The 18,859-nt window shown below is 44.8% G+C and overlaps 3 protein-coding genes across 3 annotated transcripts; 2 read left to right on the top strand and 1 right to left on the bottom strand.

The window, feature by feature from the left end:
* Positions 1-25: 25 nt before the first annotated feature.
* LOC128711530 (NADH dehydrogenase [ubiquinone] 1 beta subcomplex subunit 10) lies at positions 26-6,557 on the top strand. The gene is made up of 4 exons (XM_053806411.1): positions 26-113; positions 385-520; positions 6,207-6,346; positions 6,415-6,557. The coding sequence occupies exons 1-4, from the start codon at positions 26-28 to the stop codon at positions 6,555-6,557; spliced, it is 507 nt and encodes a 168-aa protein (XP_053662386.1).
* Positions 6,558-9,462: 2,905 nt separating this feature from the next.
* On the top strand, positions 9,463-12,971 carry LOC128711901 (SET domain-containing protein SmydA-8). Its single transcript, XM_053806791.1, has 3 exons — positions 9,463-10,142; positions 12,081-12,307; positions 12,379-12,971. Exons 1-3 carry the CDS (start codon positions 9,463-9,465, stop codon positions 12,969-12,971), a joined length of 1,500 nt encoding a protein of 499 aa, XP_053662766.1.
* Positions 12,972-13,758: 787 nt separating this feature from the next.
* Positions 13,759-18,480, bottom strand: LOC128712234 (DNA-directed RNA polymerase, mitochondrial). The gene is made up of 7 exons (XM_053807130.1): positions 18,309-18,480; positions 17,888-18,016; positions 16,529-17,823; positions 14,973-16,452; positions 14,147-14,907; positions 13,980-14,071; positions 13,759-13,888 (listed from the first exon to the last, which is right to left on the bottom strand). Exons 1-7 carry the CDS (start codon positions 18,478-18,480, stop codon positions 13,759-13,761), a joined length of 4,059 nt encoding a protein of 1,352 aa, XP_053663105.1.
* Positions 18,481-18,859: the final 379 nt, after the last annotated feature.

The raw sequence follows: 18,859 nt of genomic DNA, 5'->3' as shown, positions 1-18,859 counted from the left end.
TTTTAGAACTTGCCGATTGATCAAAATGCCGGAGGCTCCTGCCCGTAACCCGCTCGAAAGCTTTCTGAATGCCGTAAAGGCAACCATCGATTCACCCGTAACATGGTTCCGTGGTAAGTATATGAGCAGCAATGATAAAAATATCGTTTTAAGCTCGCAAAAAGAATATCGCATTAGTTTTCAATGAAACTGAAACGACGCCAGTATTCTTTTGCGATCCAAACAGTGCAATTACCGTTAAATGAAAGCGACAAAAAGCTTTCAAAACGTAACAATGTTTCATGCGAAAATATCATTACATAATTGTCTCTAACCTCCAGACACCGGACGCCGACATCGGCAATCGCTTTCAAAACACTAAAGCACGTTTGTTTTCATTTGCAGAGAAAATCGTCGAACCTAACCGGCAAACGTACCCGTGGTACCATCAGAAGTTCCGCCGTGTGCCGACCATCGACCAATGTTACACCGACGATGCGGTGTGCATGTTCGAGGCAAACCAACAGTTTAGGCGCGACAAGTAAGTGCCAGCGATTTATTCACAAAACATTATAGTTCTTAAAACACAGGGACAATATTATAATCGAAAAAAGCAGGACTCAATAATAGGTCTGGTTCGAATCTTGACTGTATCGAAGCCCTCATTTAATGCTACTGGATTTAGTTCAAATTACAGATAGACATTAGATATTGCAGGAAGACTGATGATAGTGATAGAGTGCATATTTATTCGGATAAACTTGGAGCTTGGAAAAACAAGTCTAGAAAGAGGTGATATTGCCAAATTAAAGATGAACAACTGTCTACTCTTTGTCAGAGACGGCAGACCTATGATCTTCTAATTAGTTAGGATGCTTAGAACTCCCGATTAATCATCAGATTTAAGGCATCATTCTTACCGCAAAGACCTGCTTGGTCACGTCTACCATATCTGGGTAATCAGATACACATCATATATGGGACCAGTCCGGTTGTGTAAAATAGCAGTGCCTCTACTACCAACATTACAGGAACAAGTAAAAGCCGTTACAAATAACCTCAACGAGAAAAAAAGAATTCCAGAACCCTCTTAGGTCTTTGCGAAACGCAAAAAAAAAATCTCGCTTCCTCCATTATCCATCATCATCATAACCCATCAAATCTACCTCAATTACCGTTTGCATTTGTTCGGGTATCTCAACTTTTATTACGTCGAAAATTCGATTGCATTTGCAATTTTCGGATGTGGCATCTCAAACGTAGACATGAAGAAAATATCAAAACCTTCTCTCGCCTGTTGTGCACAACAATCCCCACGCCTTTTGTGGCGTATGATGGGGAAGTAATAGTTGTATATTTGTTGGAAAATTCCTTACCTAACACATATGCTAATAAGCAGTCACATGTAGTTCCTATCCTTCACTTAGCTCATTCTATACACGCTAAAGTAAACACACCGAAATACCACAACACCCGACAAAATAAGCGTCTGTAGCCACATGTTGCATTAAACACAGGCACACTATGGCGCCATTCACTGTACCCGCTGCAAACAGTCTGCTTTACCGGCCGGCTGGGAGTGGAGGGTAAGCGGCTTGGCATTTCTGTTGGCTGTGCATCCAGTCACAATCCATTAGCCATCGATCATAATTTGCCTCGGTTCCACAGCGCTGGCCGGCATCTTCGTTTCCCGCGCGAATATCCCCAGCAGCTGATTCGTGGCTGAGATCATTCATTTTCGCTGACTCGTCACTGTCGATGGGCGGCCATAAAAATAAACGCAGAAATTAATATTTTATTAGCCGGAGGTGAAACAGAGCGAGCGTGGCCACTGTCGTCACGTACGAAACAAATCCCACTATGATCACCGACACAATCAAACAGAAAGAGTTGATACAGTTGGACGGACAGAACGGATTCCGCATCCAGCATCCGTTACAGTCGGATCGGGAAACGGACGGGAACGGAATGGATTCGCGACAGTAACAGATAAAAGACGAGGCACACAACACACTATAGACACTTGTTGACAATGTTGTTGAGAATGGTAAAGATTTTGATCAGTATCAGGTAGAAGAAGTTGCCCCTGCCCAGCCGAAACATGCCCCGTTGCACCGGTATGCATTTCTTCACCCGCACCTCGGCCGTGTTTTTGCTGTACTTCGTGTATTGCTTCGGATTTGGCGCATTACCCATCGCGCTGGTCGTTGGTGGAATACGGTGGAAGGGGTTGGAATAAGTCACCTCCCGACTCAGGTGCGGTGTGTTGTGTGGGGGGCCACGTGTCGACGAGCACACTCGAGTCACTTCGGTTCGCTTGAGACCACACGAAAACGAAATCGATGTGCGATGGGATGGAATTGAGAACTAAGACTGACCGAGTACGTTTCCCCTGTGTTCGGAGCGTGTGGTACGAAGCTTAAAATCGATTTTGAATGCTGCTGCCAATACGATCGCCGATCGATATGTTTGGGTAGACCTTGAATGGTGGGAAAGTATCGCACTGGACGGTGGTCAAAATATCACCATGTTGAATTTTGATCTAATTTTCGAATCTCTCTGAATCCTTCTACTGAATGAAAGACTCTTAATCCCCCATTCTGTCTGAAGGATAATGAATCCTCAAAGATCCATGGATTTCTAAATAAATTTTGATTCGTGCATGAGTCTTCAATGATTCATGAAACTTTTGAGAGTTATCTAATGATGATCTTTGAGGATTCGTGAATTTTGTTAGAATTATCTTATGATTAGCTCGTAGGATTCGAGGACCTTTTGAAAATGATCTCATGATTATCTCTGAAGATTCGTGGATGTTATCTCATAATGAGCTCTGATGATTCTTGGATCTGTTGAGAGTTACCACATGGTTATCTCTGAGCTGATGATTCGTGGATCGTTTGAGAGTTGTCTAATGATGATATCTGAGGATTCGTGAATTTCGTTAGAGTTATCTTATGATTATCTCTGAGGATTCGTAGATCTGTTGTGAGTTACCTCATGATTATTTCTGAGGATTCGTGGATCTTTTGAGAGTTACCTCATAATTATCTCTGAGGATTCGTGGATCTTTTGAGAATTATCTCATGATTATCTCTGAGGATTTGTGGATCTTTCGAGAGTTCCATCAGATCCGTATTCGACCCGAAGCCTCCCTTAGTTAGCGGTATTTGCTTCGCTTAGACTAGAGTAAAAATCCTTAAATAATTCAATGGACGTCGCTACATTTGGAGCAACGTGTACCCCTTGTTTTGCACAGTATGTCATGCACCGTAATGCCGACGAACATGCTAAGATTTATCCGATCGCTGCAGCCGCGAAAAAAACCTTCGACCTTCGCGGAAGACTACTTAGTACTTCTTTAGAAATGAATTTATTTAGAGTTGTCTCATGATTATATCTGAGAACTCGTGAATTTTTCAAGAGTTATTTCATACAACTCAGAAAATTCATGCAACTTTTGAGAGTTATCTCATGGTTTTGGATAACTTATCATGGAAGATACATGAAAATAACTCTCCTTAAAAGATTGTAGCCAACACGACTAAAAAATGTTTGTGACCAGTTCAACTGCTACTCACTCGCCCAATGTGCAATCCACAATCGTACTGCCGATTGTATGATCATTTCGTAGCAACAATCGTTTGCGTTCGGTCTAATCGATACACGATAATTTTCCAAACGCTAACGAGTTTGTTTGTTTCCGTTTGCTCGCTTTTTCTTATTCCTATTTTGTCGACCACACCGACACAGGCTGGCCGTATTGAATGTTACTCGATCCCGTATTTATAGGGTGATTATGGCTTTATCTTAGCGCATCCATTGCTGTCGGCTGCCGCCAAAAAGGTGGCACACAACCTTACAAAAGGGTTCGCATCGCTTCTCCCTCTATTTCCCGAGCTATAAAAAGCAATAACACGTCGATGGCCTTGCGATCGTGCGATTTTACACTGCAACCGGAGCCCCGCGTATGATCTGACCATTGGAAGCGAATCTCAAGTGCGCCGTGCGTGAGTGTGTGCCGGTCAGGTTGAAAGGTACTAAATCTGCGTCTTTTCTGGTGTGTAAAAAACAACCCCCACCGGAAATCCATCGCCAGGGGAAGAATGTACGTGCAAAGCTCGTTTTAAGTGGCATCCATGCGCCCGTCCATAAAATACAACGATTCGAGGCACATTAACGCATGTGAAAGGTGTGGACGCTAGCAACACTCCATAAACATCCTTGTACGCCGGTACGCCGGCAACACACAATGTCAAGATCATCTGTTTTATGTTTGCAAACGCAAAAAAAAAAGAATGGTGTACTCGGAGCAAACGTTGCAAAAAAAAAGGATAGGTTTAAACGGGTGAAGCAAATGTAAACACGTACGACACACACCTGCACCATCATCTTCATTAGACTGCGGGCAACATCTTCATTCGTAGCATCGTACGTACGTGTATGTTTACTCGGGGAAAATCCCCGGGGGCCCCCACACCCCCGGTTCAGTGGTTGGGCGAATGATGCCAAAATTGTACGTCCCTGTCGATCGTTTGACTGGCTTCGTTCGAAGCCGTGTGGTCTGCTTCAAGCTGCGCCGATCGGTTGGATGAAGCGATCGGTTGTTAGCGTTGACAGATTATCGTTATTCTAATTAATTAGTCCTTTTGATGCTGTGGGCCTCTACTTTGACGGTGTTTATGATGAGATGCCATGCATTGGAAATGTTAAAGATGAGCTTAACCTTTTGCGATTGATTTTTTTTTGACGTTAGATAAGCTGCAGATCTATTTATTTTGCCTGAGGGATGCATTTAAAGGATAGTCTGTGTAAAATCACTACTGCAAGGCACTCAACAAAGGAAAACGTACGTCTGCCCGTAATCGGCAAATTGCCACACAAGCGCAAATTAAATGTGCTGTACCTTACAACTTAAATATGCACTCCTCCAACACGCTGCTGCTCGTGGGGCAAATTAGTTTCGCTCGTTAAAATATGTTATTATTTTGCTGCACAGAAAAAAAACACCCAACCAGTCCAGCCACGAGTAGCTATGGCAGTAAATGGAAAATGTCCAGCACCGTACAATTGCCCTCCCGTTCCAGATGAACAAACTGCAAAAATAAAAACCCCCCAACAAACCTTACCGGGTGCCGGGTAACACTGAGAATAACCTGGAACGCATAAACAAATGCATTTTACAAGAAAATCGCACAACGAAGCGAACGCTGCACGAATTTGTTTGTTGGACACAATGTAAATAAAAGATATTTATATCTCGAACCGGCGGGACAAACGTTATCATCGTGTGTTGCGTTGGCGAAATATTGTGTTGTTCTCGGGTTGGAAATCAGTTGTTTCCTACTGTTCGAATTGAATGTCGTTTTTTTTTTATAAACCGATTCTCTCTCCGTATTTATGTGTGAACTGTTTCATTTTTACGCATGCGAAAAGGTGATGGAGACGCCCGGTAGTTTATAAAAAAATCGGCAGAAAAATTGGATTTAAATATGGACTGTCGTTAAATACGTACAAAAAAATCTTTAAATCAACTCACCAACCCACAAATCAACAAGTAAACTCGCTTGAAAATACTTTTGGACCAACAATCTATCCAAATGATCATGTATTGCAATCGAAATTGTTGATGCAACAGCATTTAATGATTGTTTATTCTAATGCGGCAAAGTTAATTGTTTATCGAGCTCAAATTTATTGATGGGTTTATTAATGTTTATATTCATGTGCATGTTTACCACGAGCAGCAGAATGATTGATGCAGTAAACCATTGGACGAAACTATTTTCCTTCCCGTCGTTAGCATCAATTAAGCGTTCAGATCGAATGATCGATGAAATCATCACCATTCGTATGTTTTGTGATGCCTTTCGGGTCTGTGATTGGCGCTAGGAAACTATTTATTTTTTTCTCTCAACCATTGGAGACTATCTGTCTGTGCTGTTGAGAAGTTTCCACCAGACATAACAGCTATCAGTCTACTTCCATCAAACACTTGAAAATGCGGGCGATAGAAACATTGCTTGCTACCCTTCCTTTTTGGAACCGAAATGTTTCAATTGGCATAAGCAGCAACGGGACGATAAGCAGCAAACAGTTTGAGAATAATCATAAATAAAGCCCTTGGAAATGCATTTTCCATTCTGAACTGGAATCGTTCAATTTACATGCTCATTACGGTCGATAAGCGGAAATATATTTTCACTTCATTTTGTTTGGTTCCGCAGGATGGTCGACAATGAAATCCTTTCCATCTTGCGCCAACGTTTCGAGGACTGTGTGCTGTACGAGCAGCCGGACCACGAGCGCAAGTGTCGTTCGCTGCTGAACACGTACGAGAAGGCGTCCGAGAACTGGTTTATCAAGTGTAAGTGTGTTTGATTGGAGTTGTTGCATTGTTTTTTTTTTCATTTTCTTTAATGTTTGTCATTTTAGATGGAGATCTCGGTGGTTATGCGAATGCGAAGACGGCCTACATGAAGCAGAAGCATCGCATGATCTGGGAAAGACGACATGGACCGGTGGGTAGCGGTATGAAAACGGTCCCTGGAGAGGATGATGATGCCAGCGGACATTAGAAATATCGTGCAAGGGCTACAAGAAAAAGCGGTTAACGATCGTTCATTAAGCAATTCCTCTTCAGGAACACGTCGTCGGTGTAGTAGTGGAAAGTTTTGAGACGAAAGTTTGTCGTCGCGCTTACAATTTGTCGAATTGTCGAGTGTACATATAACAGCAACGCGTAAATACACAAAAAAAAACTCAAAAAAGGAACAGCACAAACGTGACTTTCAAAATATTGAGAAAGGAATTCGCCAAAATGATCGGCGCTCTCGCATACGATACATTGCACACAATGTTCAATGAATAGTGTTTTGCATGCAAGGTTAGCAGGTGGAAAGTTCAGGTTGTTCAAATATTTTTAAACGAAAATGAATTTCTGCACTGTGTAACATCAAAAGCTAGGCTTGATTCTCAGTAGGAACGATCATTGTTATAGGAATTAGTGAAATTGTATTATCACTTTAAAACGAAAATGCGTAACTCAGAATTTGAACCTAACTTAACAACATTGAATTCATGTCAACTAATCTTGCTTAACAAAATTTACTTATAAAACCTTCGCGAAGTTACTTGCAACATGCGTTACAACCACCTTATTTGCTCGCACTTAAGCAAATCAACCACACCGGCACCCGAGTTAAGTTTGCTTCTTCAGCACGCCTCGTTACTCTAGCCATGCCTTCCTTGTCGGAACGTGCTGCCAACAAAACCCCTCGAATCGTATGCGCATGCGGGGTTCACCTTACGCACTTGCAGACGGGAAGAAAATTCTTACGCTCCGTGAATCACTACAACAGCGGAGGTGGGAAGCGAGAGCGTAGGTGGAACGCATGCAAAGGGGTGCGAAGTGCAAGACCTCGATCGTCAAATTAGCTTACCATCATCAACACTTGTTAGGCCACCCCGTTTTTCCGCATAAACGCAAACAGTGCCGATGAAAACAATTTCCCGTTCACGATATGATCAAGCGATCACGTTTGCAATAGAAAATTGAATTGTAACAAAATGTTTTAAAATGCAATGGTAAAAGTAAATAAGAGATTTGGGCAAATAAGTCTCGAAACGAACAAAAATATGATAACTTATACTCAACTAATGCTACTTCTACACGTTCGCTGTAGATTACTTTTCTGAGTAAAATTTCTCAATTATTTCCAACCGAAACAACACCACTGCAGGATCATTCTTTCCGTATGGTTCCTTCGCCGAAGCGCAAATAATGACAAATCGAACGATGCACACACCTTTCCGAATACGCGCACAGAACGGAACCGGCGGGTCGCCTGGCTAGTGGAGGCCTGGCCACTTTTTGGATGCGTGCTAAAAATAAACACGCGAACGGCAACCGCAACAGGGGGAGGAAGCTGTGAAAATAGCACTGGCGAAACAACAAACACAAAATAGCCGAATTGCCCCGAAACAACCGGCCGATTTTTTGCACGATGGGCGGATTCGCTGGACAAAAACGGGGACGTTAGCATTGATGCACTTGTAGTAGATAGGCCAAACAATACATCGAGTGTGTTTCGAGAAGTAAATTGTAATATCGAATTTCTATTAGGAAGAGTCGTGACTCTAAAGATCACCAAGCAGGTCTCTAAAGCTATTGGGAGAATTGGGGAACTTTTTAGTACCAATTTTTCGAAAATACCCAAAACACTTAATAGAGCGACAGACAGAGCGTAGACAGAAATTAGCCATGGATAATTATGATTTTGGAGAGATCTGTGTAGTGTTGCGCTTAATAAAACCTTTAAGAAAAGTCATTCGTATGCATCTTTAATGAAGAGACATTCAAATCAGGAACCTTATCTCAAAAGATTTATGGATTCTTAGAGCATCGAAATTGCAGCTGGGCCCATTTTTGACAACTGATGTCCGGGAGCGGACTTGTACCCCAGTCAGGCGAATTCCTTGGAGGTCATACATCTTGAATGATTAATGAATCTTTAAAATAGAGATTCAGATTCAGAACCATGAATCTAGAACAGATTTGCCCAAGATTTAATCTGAGAATTTTTTATATATTCGTTAGTGTTTTGAACACCATGAAACCTTGAGAGATTCTTTAATTCTACAAAACTGAATTTCTTGGAGAGTTGTGAAATTCTTGAGGTGATTTAAAATTGGAAATTCATTTCGAGGACATGAATTTCCAAAGATTCGTGAATCTTTTGACTTGATTCATTTCGAGGACATGAATTTCCAAAGATTCGTGAATCTTTTGACTTGATCATGAATCAAAAGATTCACGAATCAAAGCTCATGGAATCTTTAAAGAGTCAACTCAGAACTCTTTATTGAAGAATTGTACAACTGCATCTTGTTGAAAGGTTCAACCAGTAGAACACTAGTCCAACAAGTACAAAATTGGAGATGAGTTTCCTAAGATCCGTGAATCTTTTGACTCATGATGCTCATGAAGCTCATGGAATGTCAGCATGATTCTTTATTGAAGAGTTGTATAATTGCATCTTTTTATTAGTAAAACACTAGTCCGATATGTACAATATTGGAGATTAGAGATTTCCAAAGATTCCTGAACACGTCTGATTCATGATCCTCAAAGATCATGGACTCTTGTAAGAGTCGATTCATGACTCTTTACGGATGATGTGTATGACTGCATCTGCTTGAAAGGTTCCACACTGGTCCTCGCATCATCCCACCGTGCATGGGGAGGTGCGTCGTTCGGCTACGGTCCCACAGACACAGACGAGTGCGGTTCGACATCGGTGAAATCTATAAATGCAACCACCCAGAACCCGAAGTGCGCCATTAATTCGTTCGTTAGCGAGCGGTAAGCTAACGCGCCTTGCAAACGACGCGTGACTCGCGGCTAGTGACGTGACGGGACTCGTCTCGAGTGTGTTTTTAGTGTGTGGTCCCTACGGCGGACGTAAAACAGTGGTGCGAAGCATGGAGGACGGTACTTACAAAGTGCTGGAATGTGTGGAATTCGGGCGTTACGGCGTGGCCGCACGTAACCTGCAGGCAGGCGACCGGCTGTTCGAGGAGCGCCCGTTCGCCGTCGGTCCGAAGCTGGACAGCCCACCGCTCTGTCTGGAATGCTGTTGCCCGGTGGACGGCAGCAACGGTGGTCCGCGCTGTTCCCGGTGCGGTTGGCCGCTGTGTGAGGATTGTAGCGGGGCCGGCGAGCTCCTCTATCACCGGGGCGAATGTGAGGTGTTTTCGGCGTGCGGTGTACGATTCCGGCCGGTGGATGATTCAACCGCCGGGTGCGTGCAGCTCGATTGCATAACCCCGCTGCGGGTGCTGCTGGCGAAGGAGGCGGACGAGGCACGGTGGATGCGCGAGATCGAACCGATGGAGTACCACGACGCGGAACGGCGCGAGAGCGCCAACTGGAAGGTGGACGAGAACAATATTGTGGCGTTCCTGTGCGGTCCGTGCAAGCTTGGGCAGCGGTTCACGGCCGAGCTGGTGCAGCGCGCGATCGGGCTGTTGGATGTGAACGCGTTCGAGGGACGTACGTGCAACGGGTACAGCCTGCGGGGGCTCTATCCACAGCTGGCGATAATGGCGCACAACTGTGTGCCGAACGTGATACATTCGATACATCCGAGCGATGGGTTCAGGTGAGCGAGTAAACCGGCAGTGCAACACACTAGTGCTGCGCATTATTCGGGTCAGTCGTGAACGAAACAATGTCGATTGCGATGTCGATCCCTGACCTGCGGGGAGCATTGCTGGCCAATCGCGAACGGCAGGTTGGCGCGGTTGGTGGATGGTTTTTGGTTGCAATAAAAATAGATTTCCCACCGTTTTCGGGAGAAACACCACCTAGTCCGTGGCCCGTGGTAAAGTAGCTGAAATGAGCGAGTGGTTGGCTTAGAATGAAGTTCAATAGATGCAGTTCTCGATCGACAATAGAACAACAAATTTGTTGTGCAATATTCAAGACGAACTTCTTCGAGGAGATAAGCTCAATGTTCTAGTGTAGGGTGCATTCAGATTCATGACCCCGAATGAGTCTTTGAACTGAATTAATGAATCTGAATCTCTATTTCTTTAAGAGCCTCAAAGATACATGAATTTCTTAGATTCCTTAGATCTTTGAAGATATATGAATCAAGAGTCTTGATTCTTTAATAATAAATCTTGAGGATTCTTTGGATATTTGGCTCCTGATTTGAATGACTCTTCTCAAGAGATCCATACGAATTAGAGATGTGCACGATAAGTAAGAGTGAGTGAGTGATTTGAAACCTTCGACAGAGTGAATGAGTATGAATCAGCACAAGGAGTTTTTATGACTCCTTTAACCACTCTTTTGCGTTTATACTCACTCTCACTCTCTGTGCCGACTAGAAACTCACTCAGGAGTGAGTAAAACTGTTTTATCACTCTTTGGATTATAATCACTCTATAAGAGTGAGTAAAAGAGTTTTATCACTCTTTTGGGATTTTATACACTGAGAATGAATGAGCAAACGAGTTTTATCATTTTCTTTGGATTTTATTCATTGCCCGGTTGGGGGATGTCGGGTTAGAAAGAGTGAGTAAAAAAGCATTCTCTCTCTTGTTGGATTGTAAACATTGAGTAAAACAGGGAGAGAGTAAAAGATTGTGACAATGTTTTATTATCCGTTTTGGGTTGAGATCGATGAATAGGAGTGAGTAAAAGTGTTTTGTCACTCGGTTTTCCGTATCAAAATGAACGAAAAAAAATTCTAGTTGTCCATCAGTCCCTCTAAATTACCCATTGCATCCAATTGTTTCCTTTCTTTATAATAAACCATTTTCAATAAAAGAATAATAAACACTAAAATAAAACACTTTCTTTTATTCTCTTCCTGTTTTACTCAATGTTTAAAATCCAACAAGAGAAACAACACATTTTACTCATTCTTACTAACCCGAAATCCCCAGGCGCACGGTGAATAAAATCCAAAGAAAATGATAAAACACGTTTGTTCATTCATTCTCAGTGTATAAAATCCCAAAAGAGTGATAATACTCTTTTACTCACTCGTACAGAGTGATTATAATCCAAAGAGTGATAATACTCTTTTACTCACTCTTACAAAGTGATTATAATCCAAAGAGTGATAAAACAGTTTTACTCACTCCTGAGTGAGTTTCTAGTCGGCACAGAGAGTGAGAGTGAGTATAAACGCAAAAGAGTGGTAAAAACATAAACGCAGTGTAATATTTTTTAATGAATCTTAAAAGAGTGAGTAAAGGTTTCAAATCTTTAAACCAACTCTTTGACTCTGATTCAAATCATTGAAAAGAGTGATTATTCTCATCTCTAATATGAATACCTCTTCTCCAAAGATTCATTAAGCACAACACTACTATTTTCAGTTTTTGTCATTGGTCATGGCCATTTGAGTAACGACATGGTTTCCTAGACCAGAAGAGTCGAGCTCATTTAATTCAGACAACAGATCCTTCGGCAAAGACTAGGTGTGACAGATCGAACGGTCCCCAGATTTAAAGACCTCGCAGGCCGAATGACTGTATATATCTGTTTTTGGACAGATGCCTAAACTATTCCCACCTTTTCACAGATTGGAAGCACGTGTTGCAGTGGATGTGCCGGAAGGGGAGAAGCTATACACGACCTACACGTACACATTGACCGGCACGGTCGCCCGTCAATCGATCTTAAAGATGAGCAAATTCTTCACATGCCACTGCACGCGATGTCTCGACCCGACCGAACTGGGGACGCACTTCAGCACGCTTCTATGCAGCAAATGCAACGGAGGATTCATAACCACCACCGATCCACTAGGTAAGTGGCCGCGTGCTACGGGGTGTCGCTACTCTCAGTACTAATCACAACCACACTCAAACCCACCACAGATGAAAACGCCGAATGGCGGTGCGCTCAGTGTTGCTTCAAAACGTCCGGGGCCGCCGTCCAGAAGGCGGTCATGACGATACACAACGAAATCGACGAACTGGCCTGTCTGGAGTACGAAGCGAACCGGCTGGAAGCGTACGAGACCGTGTACAAAAAGTATCGCAGCGTGCTGCATCCGCTGCACTTCATCAACACCTCCATCCGGCACAGTTTGATCGAGCTGTACGGGCGCATTCCCGGGTACGAGATGGTCGAGCTGCCGGACATACTGCTCGAGCGGAAGGTCGAACTGTGTCGCACCATTCTGCGAGTGCTGGACGTGTTTGAGCCGGGCAAATCGCGTGCCAGAGCGATGCTGCTGTACGAACTGCACGCGCCGCTTATCATGCTCGCGCAGTCCGCGTTCGCGCGCGGTGAGGACAACCGGGATGGGATGTCGCTCAAGCAACAGCTCACCGAAGCGGCCAACATACTGGAGGAATGTGGCGGGATCCTCGAATGGGAGGATCCCATGACGCCCGAGGGTATTCTGGCGAACGTGACCAAACAGTCGCTGGCACAGTTGCGGCAGAGTATCGAAACGCTCGATTAGCGAGCAGTGGGAAACTTCTTAGATTTCTACTATTTGTGATGTACTTTGCGGGTTGGAGCAACCTGCACAACTAACCAATCTGAACGCTTATAACGCGTCTAGCGTCTAGGTGTCTAGCTTTAATCGTGTGTCTCCGCAACGACCCGCGAAGACAGTTTGTTTTTTCTTCGTTCCATTCATTTCCGTTATAGCTAGCCTTTTACTTGATGTACAACAATAAAGAGATTATACCAGATGTATATGTTAAGGTTTGTGTTTTAGTTGTTGCCAGAAGAGTCGAATTCATTGGATTGGATTGTATATATCAAAAAGAAAATAACGTTGTAAGCAACTTATTGAGTTTGCATTGAAGAGAACATGAAAGAAACTTTTTCCATCCCTCCAAGAGCTACATCATTCGAAAGTTTCTTTCATATAATCATATAAAACTGTGCTTCTTACCTAAAAAAAGGACTTCTTTATGGCTTCTGTGACGTGCTGCGTCACCGTCTAACGATCACCACTTACAGCACCTTCCTTGACAATAGTCAACAAAACAAAAACTATCCTCACGCGTTCAACGGTTGATTCAAGTTGTAAAACTCAGTTCACTGGACCTAAGGCAGGACAAACATTTGTGATACTTCGCGTCCACAACCCATGGCAAAGCGGGCAGGCAGGGAAATACTGGGCAAGCTCGATCGCAATCGGTTACGGAACATCCGAGCACTATTTGGATCCGGCATGACTAGACCAATGCTTCACATTTGGTGTAACTCCTTCGCTGAAGTGATTGTAGTGAAGGTTTCTAGCTAAAGAAATACACCGAATCAAGCACCTTGCGTAGATCGAAATCACCCTTATCGGGGCACTGCTGCAGGATACGGTTCAGCTTGCGCTTGGTGAGATCGATTACCGAACCATCGTTGCTAATTTCACTAAAAGCAAGGGAAGAAAAGAAATACAACCGTTAGCTTTTATCTGTTAATTAATTTTTAAATTAAATTAATTTAACAATCCATTACTTACTTCTCTTCGTAGCTGTACTTTTGTACCAAAAATCTGGACAAATCTTCCAATATCGGTTCGGAATGCAGTGCAACAAACTGTTCGCGACAAATCTGTGCATGAAAGGGAGAATCATGAATCAATAATTTTCCTTTGTAAAATCCCTGAAAAAAAACAATCCTTCATACCCTGTTCATGGTTGGCACGGTGCAGGCATGTGTCCAGTAGCAATCGTGCACCGAAATGAACGTCAAACCGGCCCGCTCACAGTAGAGTGACGTTAGCATCATGTGGCTAGAATCAAGCGAATGCACAAAGTTTGGCGGGAACGCATTTTTTTGCTTCATAATGTTCGGTTTCTCGTACGAATCCATCGCGAAATGTTCCGGCAGCTGGACCGACTTGCTGGAACCGATGGGTCGATCCGCCCGGTTGTACGGTTGCACTACCGGCAGCCCAAGCGGCGTTACCCATTCCACATTCTGTGCACAGACGGCCGATATCAGCCGCGCGCAGTCCGTAAACCAGTCCTGTATTTCCTTGGCTGAGGTAAACATTTCGCTCAGCGCATCGAACGTCTTCACCGTGAGGTAGTTCGATGCCGGCCAGATCCATTCCTTCGGGAACTCGTCGATGTATTCGAGCTGGCGGGCAATCTGTTTGCGGGCACCGTACCGTGTCACACCGTACACAGTCGTCATCACAGTTTGTTTGATCACCTTGCGCCGTATGAAACCATCCAGCACGGCAGCCACCTTCACATTGTTCTGTGCATCTTTGGCGCGGTTTTCTTCAACCAGTGCCGCCACCGCACTGTACACATCTTGCGGCACATCGGCCGGTGCTAGATTGACGCTTATTGCACCGGGTGTGTCACGACCCAGCGCGGCATAGTGCTGCAATCCGTTGCAGGATCCATCCTGGTGAATTGGGAAACCACTTTCGAACTCTACGAAAAGGGAAAAAATCATTTACATTATGGTTCTATAGCTTCAAACGCTACACCATACGCACTTTCCGGATCTGCACATCTGTGCACCTTGGCAATCTCCATACAACACGACAGCGTTTGCCAAGGTTCATCCGAGTTACTCCACCACATCCTGCCCGTCAATGGTCGATCGGCCGAATCCAGTATATCGTCCATGATTTCGTCCGCATACCGTACTCGCTCCTCAACCGATTCACGCTTCTTCAAACCGGTCAGATTAATGCAGTGCAGCTTCAACCACCGGAACCCATCCGGACCGAGCGGTTTCTTCTGGTGAAACACCAGCAGACAACGGGCAAGGTCATGCCCGAGATGGTTCAGATGAGGCGGTATCGGATAAACACGTCCACGGAAGTCGATGTTTTGCGGCAACCAGAACACCTTATCCCGGTAGTGGCTGGCCAACGAAAGGCGGTAAAGCGCATCGCACCACAAACTATACATGTCGCCCTGTTTGCGCCGATGATAGAGACGCTTCCGTAGCAGGTGATACTTCTCGTACCCACTCATTTCACTTCTCGGAGCCGTCTCTACAATGGGTGGCAGTGAGGACGGTGGTTCCGGTACGTCCAGCTTTGCATTGCCTCCGCTATTGAACACCTGCACGATCACATCCAGAATTTGTCCGTTCACGACCCACGGTATGCTGGCGAGCTGATTCAAAGCGTCCAGCGTGGGATACATGTCCTGCGGGTCGGCATCATCTATGCGCTCTGTCTGCTGATGTGCCTGATGCGGCAATCGGATAAGTTCCGATTCCGCCAGAATGTACCCACCATTGCGGGGTGTACTCCACGGTTGCGGTGGACATAGCATCGGGACTAGATTAACATCAAACTTAAGCGTGTCGGGTTGCGATTTGCGGTACAGTTTCATCAGCACCGGATGCGGTTTTATCTGTTCCTTCGCCATCTTTGCCTCGTACCGGAACAGTGTGTAAAAGGCCGGCACTAGCTTCACCTTACGGTTAGCTTTGTTCGTTGCATTCACGTTTATCTTCAGATCGCACTTGAGGATGTTGTACAGAAACTTGCCCACACCGTGCACCGCCGCCTTGGGCCACGCGACACTCTGTATATCCATGCTCGGACCCGAACAGCGCATGTCGTGCACCAAACGTTGCCAAAGCTGTCGGGGATTGTCACTCGACTGACCGTCCGCCAGGACCGATGTGTACCGGTCATAAATCTCACACGTCTTCCCCAACACTCCATTCATGCGCTTCTGCTCAACGTGATAGCGGGACTCTACTTTCCGTCCCAGTTCGCGCTGTAGTTGCGATATTACGAAGCTAAACGTATCGGACCCTTCCAGCAGCATCTGTACCTCGTCGAGCAAGATTTCGGTAAACTGTTGCACCGAAAGTGCTTTAAGATACGGGAACAGATTAATGGTGCGAGACGATTTTGTTTCGGTGACCGCTTTCAGTGTGTTAAAGTCCCGATGGAAAGCCATCGCGATCTGTTTCGACCACACTTTTTTCAACTCGTCCAGTTCTTTGCGCTGTCGAAGAGAACGGTACACGACACATTAGATACGAGGATTGATAGTGTACAGGGGCTGGCGATCGCATACTTACATACTGCATTACTTGCTCCGTTGGAGCGGGAAACTTTTCGATGCTTTTTACCGCTAAATATCCGCTCAACTCCAGATCTACCTGGTTCTGAGCCATCTGTTGCAATTCTTCCCTTTTGAAGCCTCCTCTGGGTATCATAATTTCCGACCCGGGATAACATCCTTCCTCAGCGGGTGGTTTGCTGGTTCCAACGGGCAATACGTTCGCATTTAATGCGTCCAGTAAGTGATTGTTATACGTCAAGATTGGTGCCCGATATACGGGCACATAGTTCGGTACCATTCGACGGAACAGGGACAGCACGACATCTTGCTGATCGTGCGTGAATTTACTCTGATCCAGAATATCGGTCATGGTAAATCCAACCGTGCTAGCCTCATGCACGTAATGGTTCGCCAGCTTTAGCACCTCTGCGGTCGGTTCCAGGCGACCCAGACATTCGAGGATTCCCGCGTACATTTGTGCATTCGGTGTAATGGAATCCTCCCGCATCACCCTCACTATGTCCTTCACGCGTGAAAAATTTCCCTTACCAGCGTACGCGTGGATCAACTGATTGTACGTACCCACATCGAACTCCCGGCGTTTGCGCTTATGGCGATAGTTGAGCGTGGTAGCGTACGCTCGATTTACCATCCCAGTGGTGATGCAGATGTCCAGATAGGCGTTCAGCGTCAACTGGAAACTACGCTGCCGGGCAAGGCACTCAATCTCGGACGTTTTGTAATACTTGGAGCTAAACTTTTTGCCCTTCTCCGAACCGTCCAGCAATGGATGTGGCTGTTTGCTGCCTCGTTTCGTCCTCTTGGAACTGCCAGCCCCACCTTGGGTGCTGGTCAAATCAATCGGTTCGTCGAACGCGAGATCCGCTTCTTCCGGGAGTATCGCTTCCGATTCTAGCAATCCTACCTCTTCTTCGAGTGCCGGATCTAGCTCGTCGTGTGGTGCCAGCGCTCCACTCACGCGTAGTGCCCGGTTCTGGTGTACTTCCTTTAGTACCTGTACACTTTCGATGATCTCCGAAAGTATGTCGGGCGATATGTCTGTTTCCTTCATTTCACCACCAATATAGATCACTGGCGTTTCCTCAAAGTTCCAGTGCGACATATCTGCTGGCAGGGCCGGCCCAATCCTACTCGATTGAGGTAGCTCATCGGTATTTTTGTCGGAAGACGATATGGGTGTGCTGTGCGAACAGGCTTCGAAGGTAATCTGATCGTGTATGAAGTTGGCTAACTTTTTCGATTTTAATTTCTGCACCGTTGCTTTCGTTTCTTTGGTATCGCCATCTTTCACTGAAAAATGTAAAGAGTATGTGAGTGGAAAAGGCATAATGGTCAATATCTACCGTGATAGTACCTGCAAGTAGCTCGGTAAATTTATTTTCATTCGAGCGTCTCCGCTTCGTCTTTTTACCGCCTATGCTCGATACAATTTCCGCCGATGGGGTGGTCGAATGGACGCGTTTTATGTTCAGCGCTGCATTGCCTAGAAATTGAGATAACACAAAAGACCGGTTTTAGTTCCGTTTGTTTACCAACGATTATTCGAACCGCACGGTGCTGAGCAAGGGGTCCGGTTCGGGGAGGAAAGGAAGTAAGCAACTGTCAAGCTGCACGCTTTCGCGCGACGTTAAATAAAAACGCAATATCGTGCAAGCACATGTTTTCCGGGACGATGATGTAATAATTGGCTTGCGCTTGCAAGTACGGTTCTTCCAGATATTCCATTAAATCAGATCAGTTTCGATGATCTCCCATGCGCTAGAAATAATTCTTACCTCGTGCTATAAGTAGATCGGGCACTCGCTCCCGGTTACATAAATGGGACACTTTTCGGAACGGGCAGTACACTACGCTGCTGGTAGAGTCTACACGCCCAATTCCACCTTTGTGAGCAAGAAACTTATTCTTGTTCTGTGCTAAACTTCTCAAATTAAGCATGCGAAACATTTTTATAACACAAAACCATCAATTCCGTCGCCGAACGCAACCATCGGAGCGCGCACGAGACTAACGAAAAGAATGTAAACAAAGCAACTGTCAACCGAGCCTAGGAGTGTCCTGTCAAGCGGAGGGTTGTTTTGAACTATGTTCGCGAACTGAAACCAAATTTTTTGTGTTGTATTTACATGTTTTTAAAGATCATTTCATGAAGGGAGTGCAAATTGAGATGTTAACTCTAAATACAGCTTCCAATACGCAAAATAGTTTTGTTTTTATATTTTCCTCCGAAAACAAAACGTTTATACTACCAGGTTGAGAAGTTTCATCTGGTTGCACACGTGGTACCCGCATTGGTCATAAAAACGGTGGAAACAAATTTAATTTT

The sequence above is a fragment of the Anopheles marshallii genome, chromosome 3 (assembly GCF_943734725.1).
Source record: "Anopheles marshallii chromosome 3, idAnoMarsDA_429_01, whole genome shotgun sequence".
In the NCBI taxonomy this organism is placed as follows: Eukaryota; Metazoa; Arthropoda; class Insecta; order Diptera; family Culicidae; genus Anopheles; species Anopheles marshallii.
This window is presented reverse-complemented; position numbering and strand designations above follow the sequence as displayed.

Excerpts from the sequence above, each read along its gene's own strand:
- LOC128711530 (XM_053806411.1), top strand. The coding sequence starts at position 26 with ATGCCGGAGGCTCCTGCCCGTAACCCGCTCGAAAGCTTTCTGAATGCC. Across the intron at positions 114-384 it reads ACCCGTAACATGGTTCCGTG|AGAAAATCGTCGAACCTAAC; the intron begins GTAAGTATATGA and ends TTTCATTTGCAG. Across the intron at positions 521-6,206 it reads CAACAGTTTAGGCGCGACAA|GATGGTCGACAATGAAATCC; the intron begins GTAAGTGCCAGC and ends TTGGTTCCGCAG.
- LOC128711901 (XM_053806791.1), top strand. The coding sequence starts at position 9,463 with ATGGAGGACGGTACTTACAAAGTGCTGGAATGTGTGGAATTCGGGCGT. Across the intron at positions 10,143-12,080 it reads CATCCGAGCGATGGGTTCAG|ATTGGAAGCACGTGTTGCAG; the intron begins GTGAGCGAGTAA and ends ACCTTTTCACAG. Across the intron at positions 12,308-12,378 it reads AACCACCACCGATCCACTAG|ATGAAAACGCCGAATGGCGG; the intron begins GTAAGTGGCCGC and ends AACCCACCACAG.
- LOC128712234 (XM_053807130.1), bottom strand. The coding sequence starts at position 18,480 with ATGTTTCGCATGCTTAATTTGAGAAGTTTAGCACAGAACAAGAATAAG. Across the intron at positions 18,017-18,308 it reads CGATCTACTTATAGCACGAG|GCAATGCAGCGCTGAACATA; the intron begins GTAAGAATTATT and ends CTCAATTTCTAG. Across the intron at positions 17,824-17,887 it reads ATTTACCGAGCTACTTGCAG|TGAAAGATGGCGATACCAAA; the intron begins GTACTATCACGG and ends TACATTTTTCAG.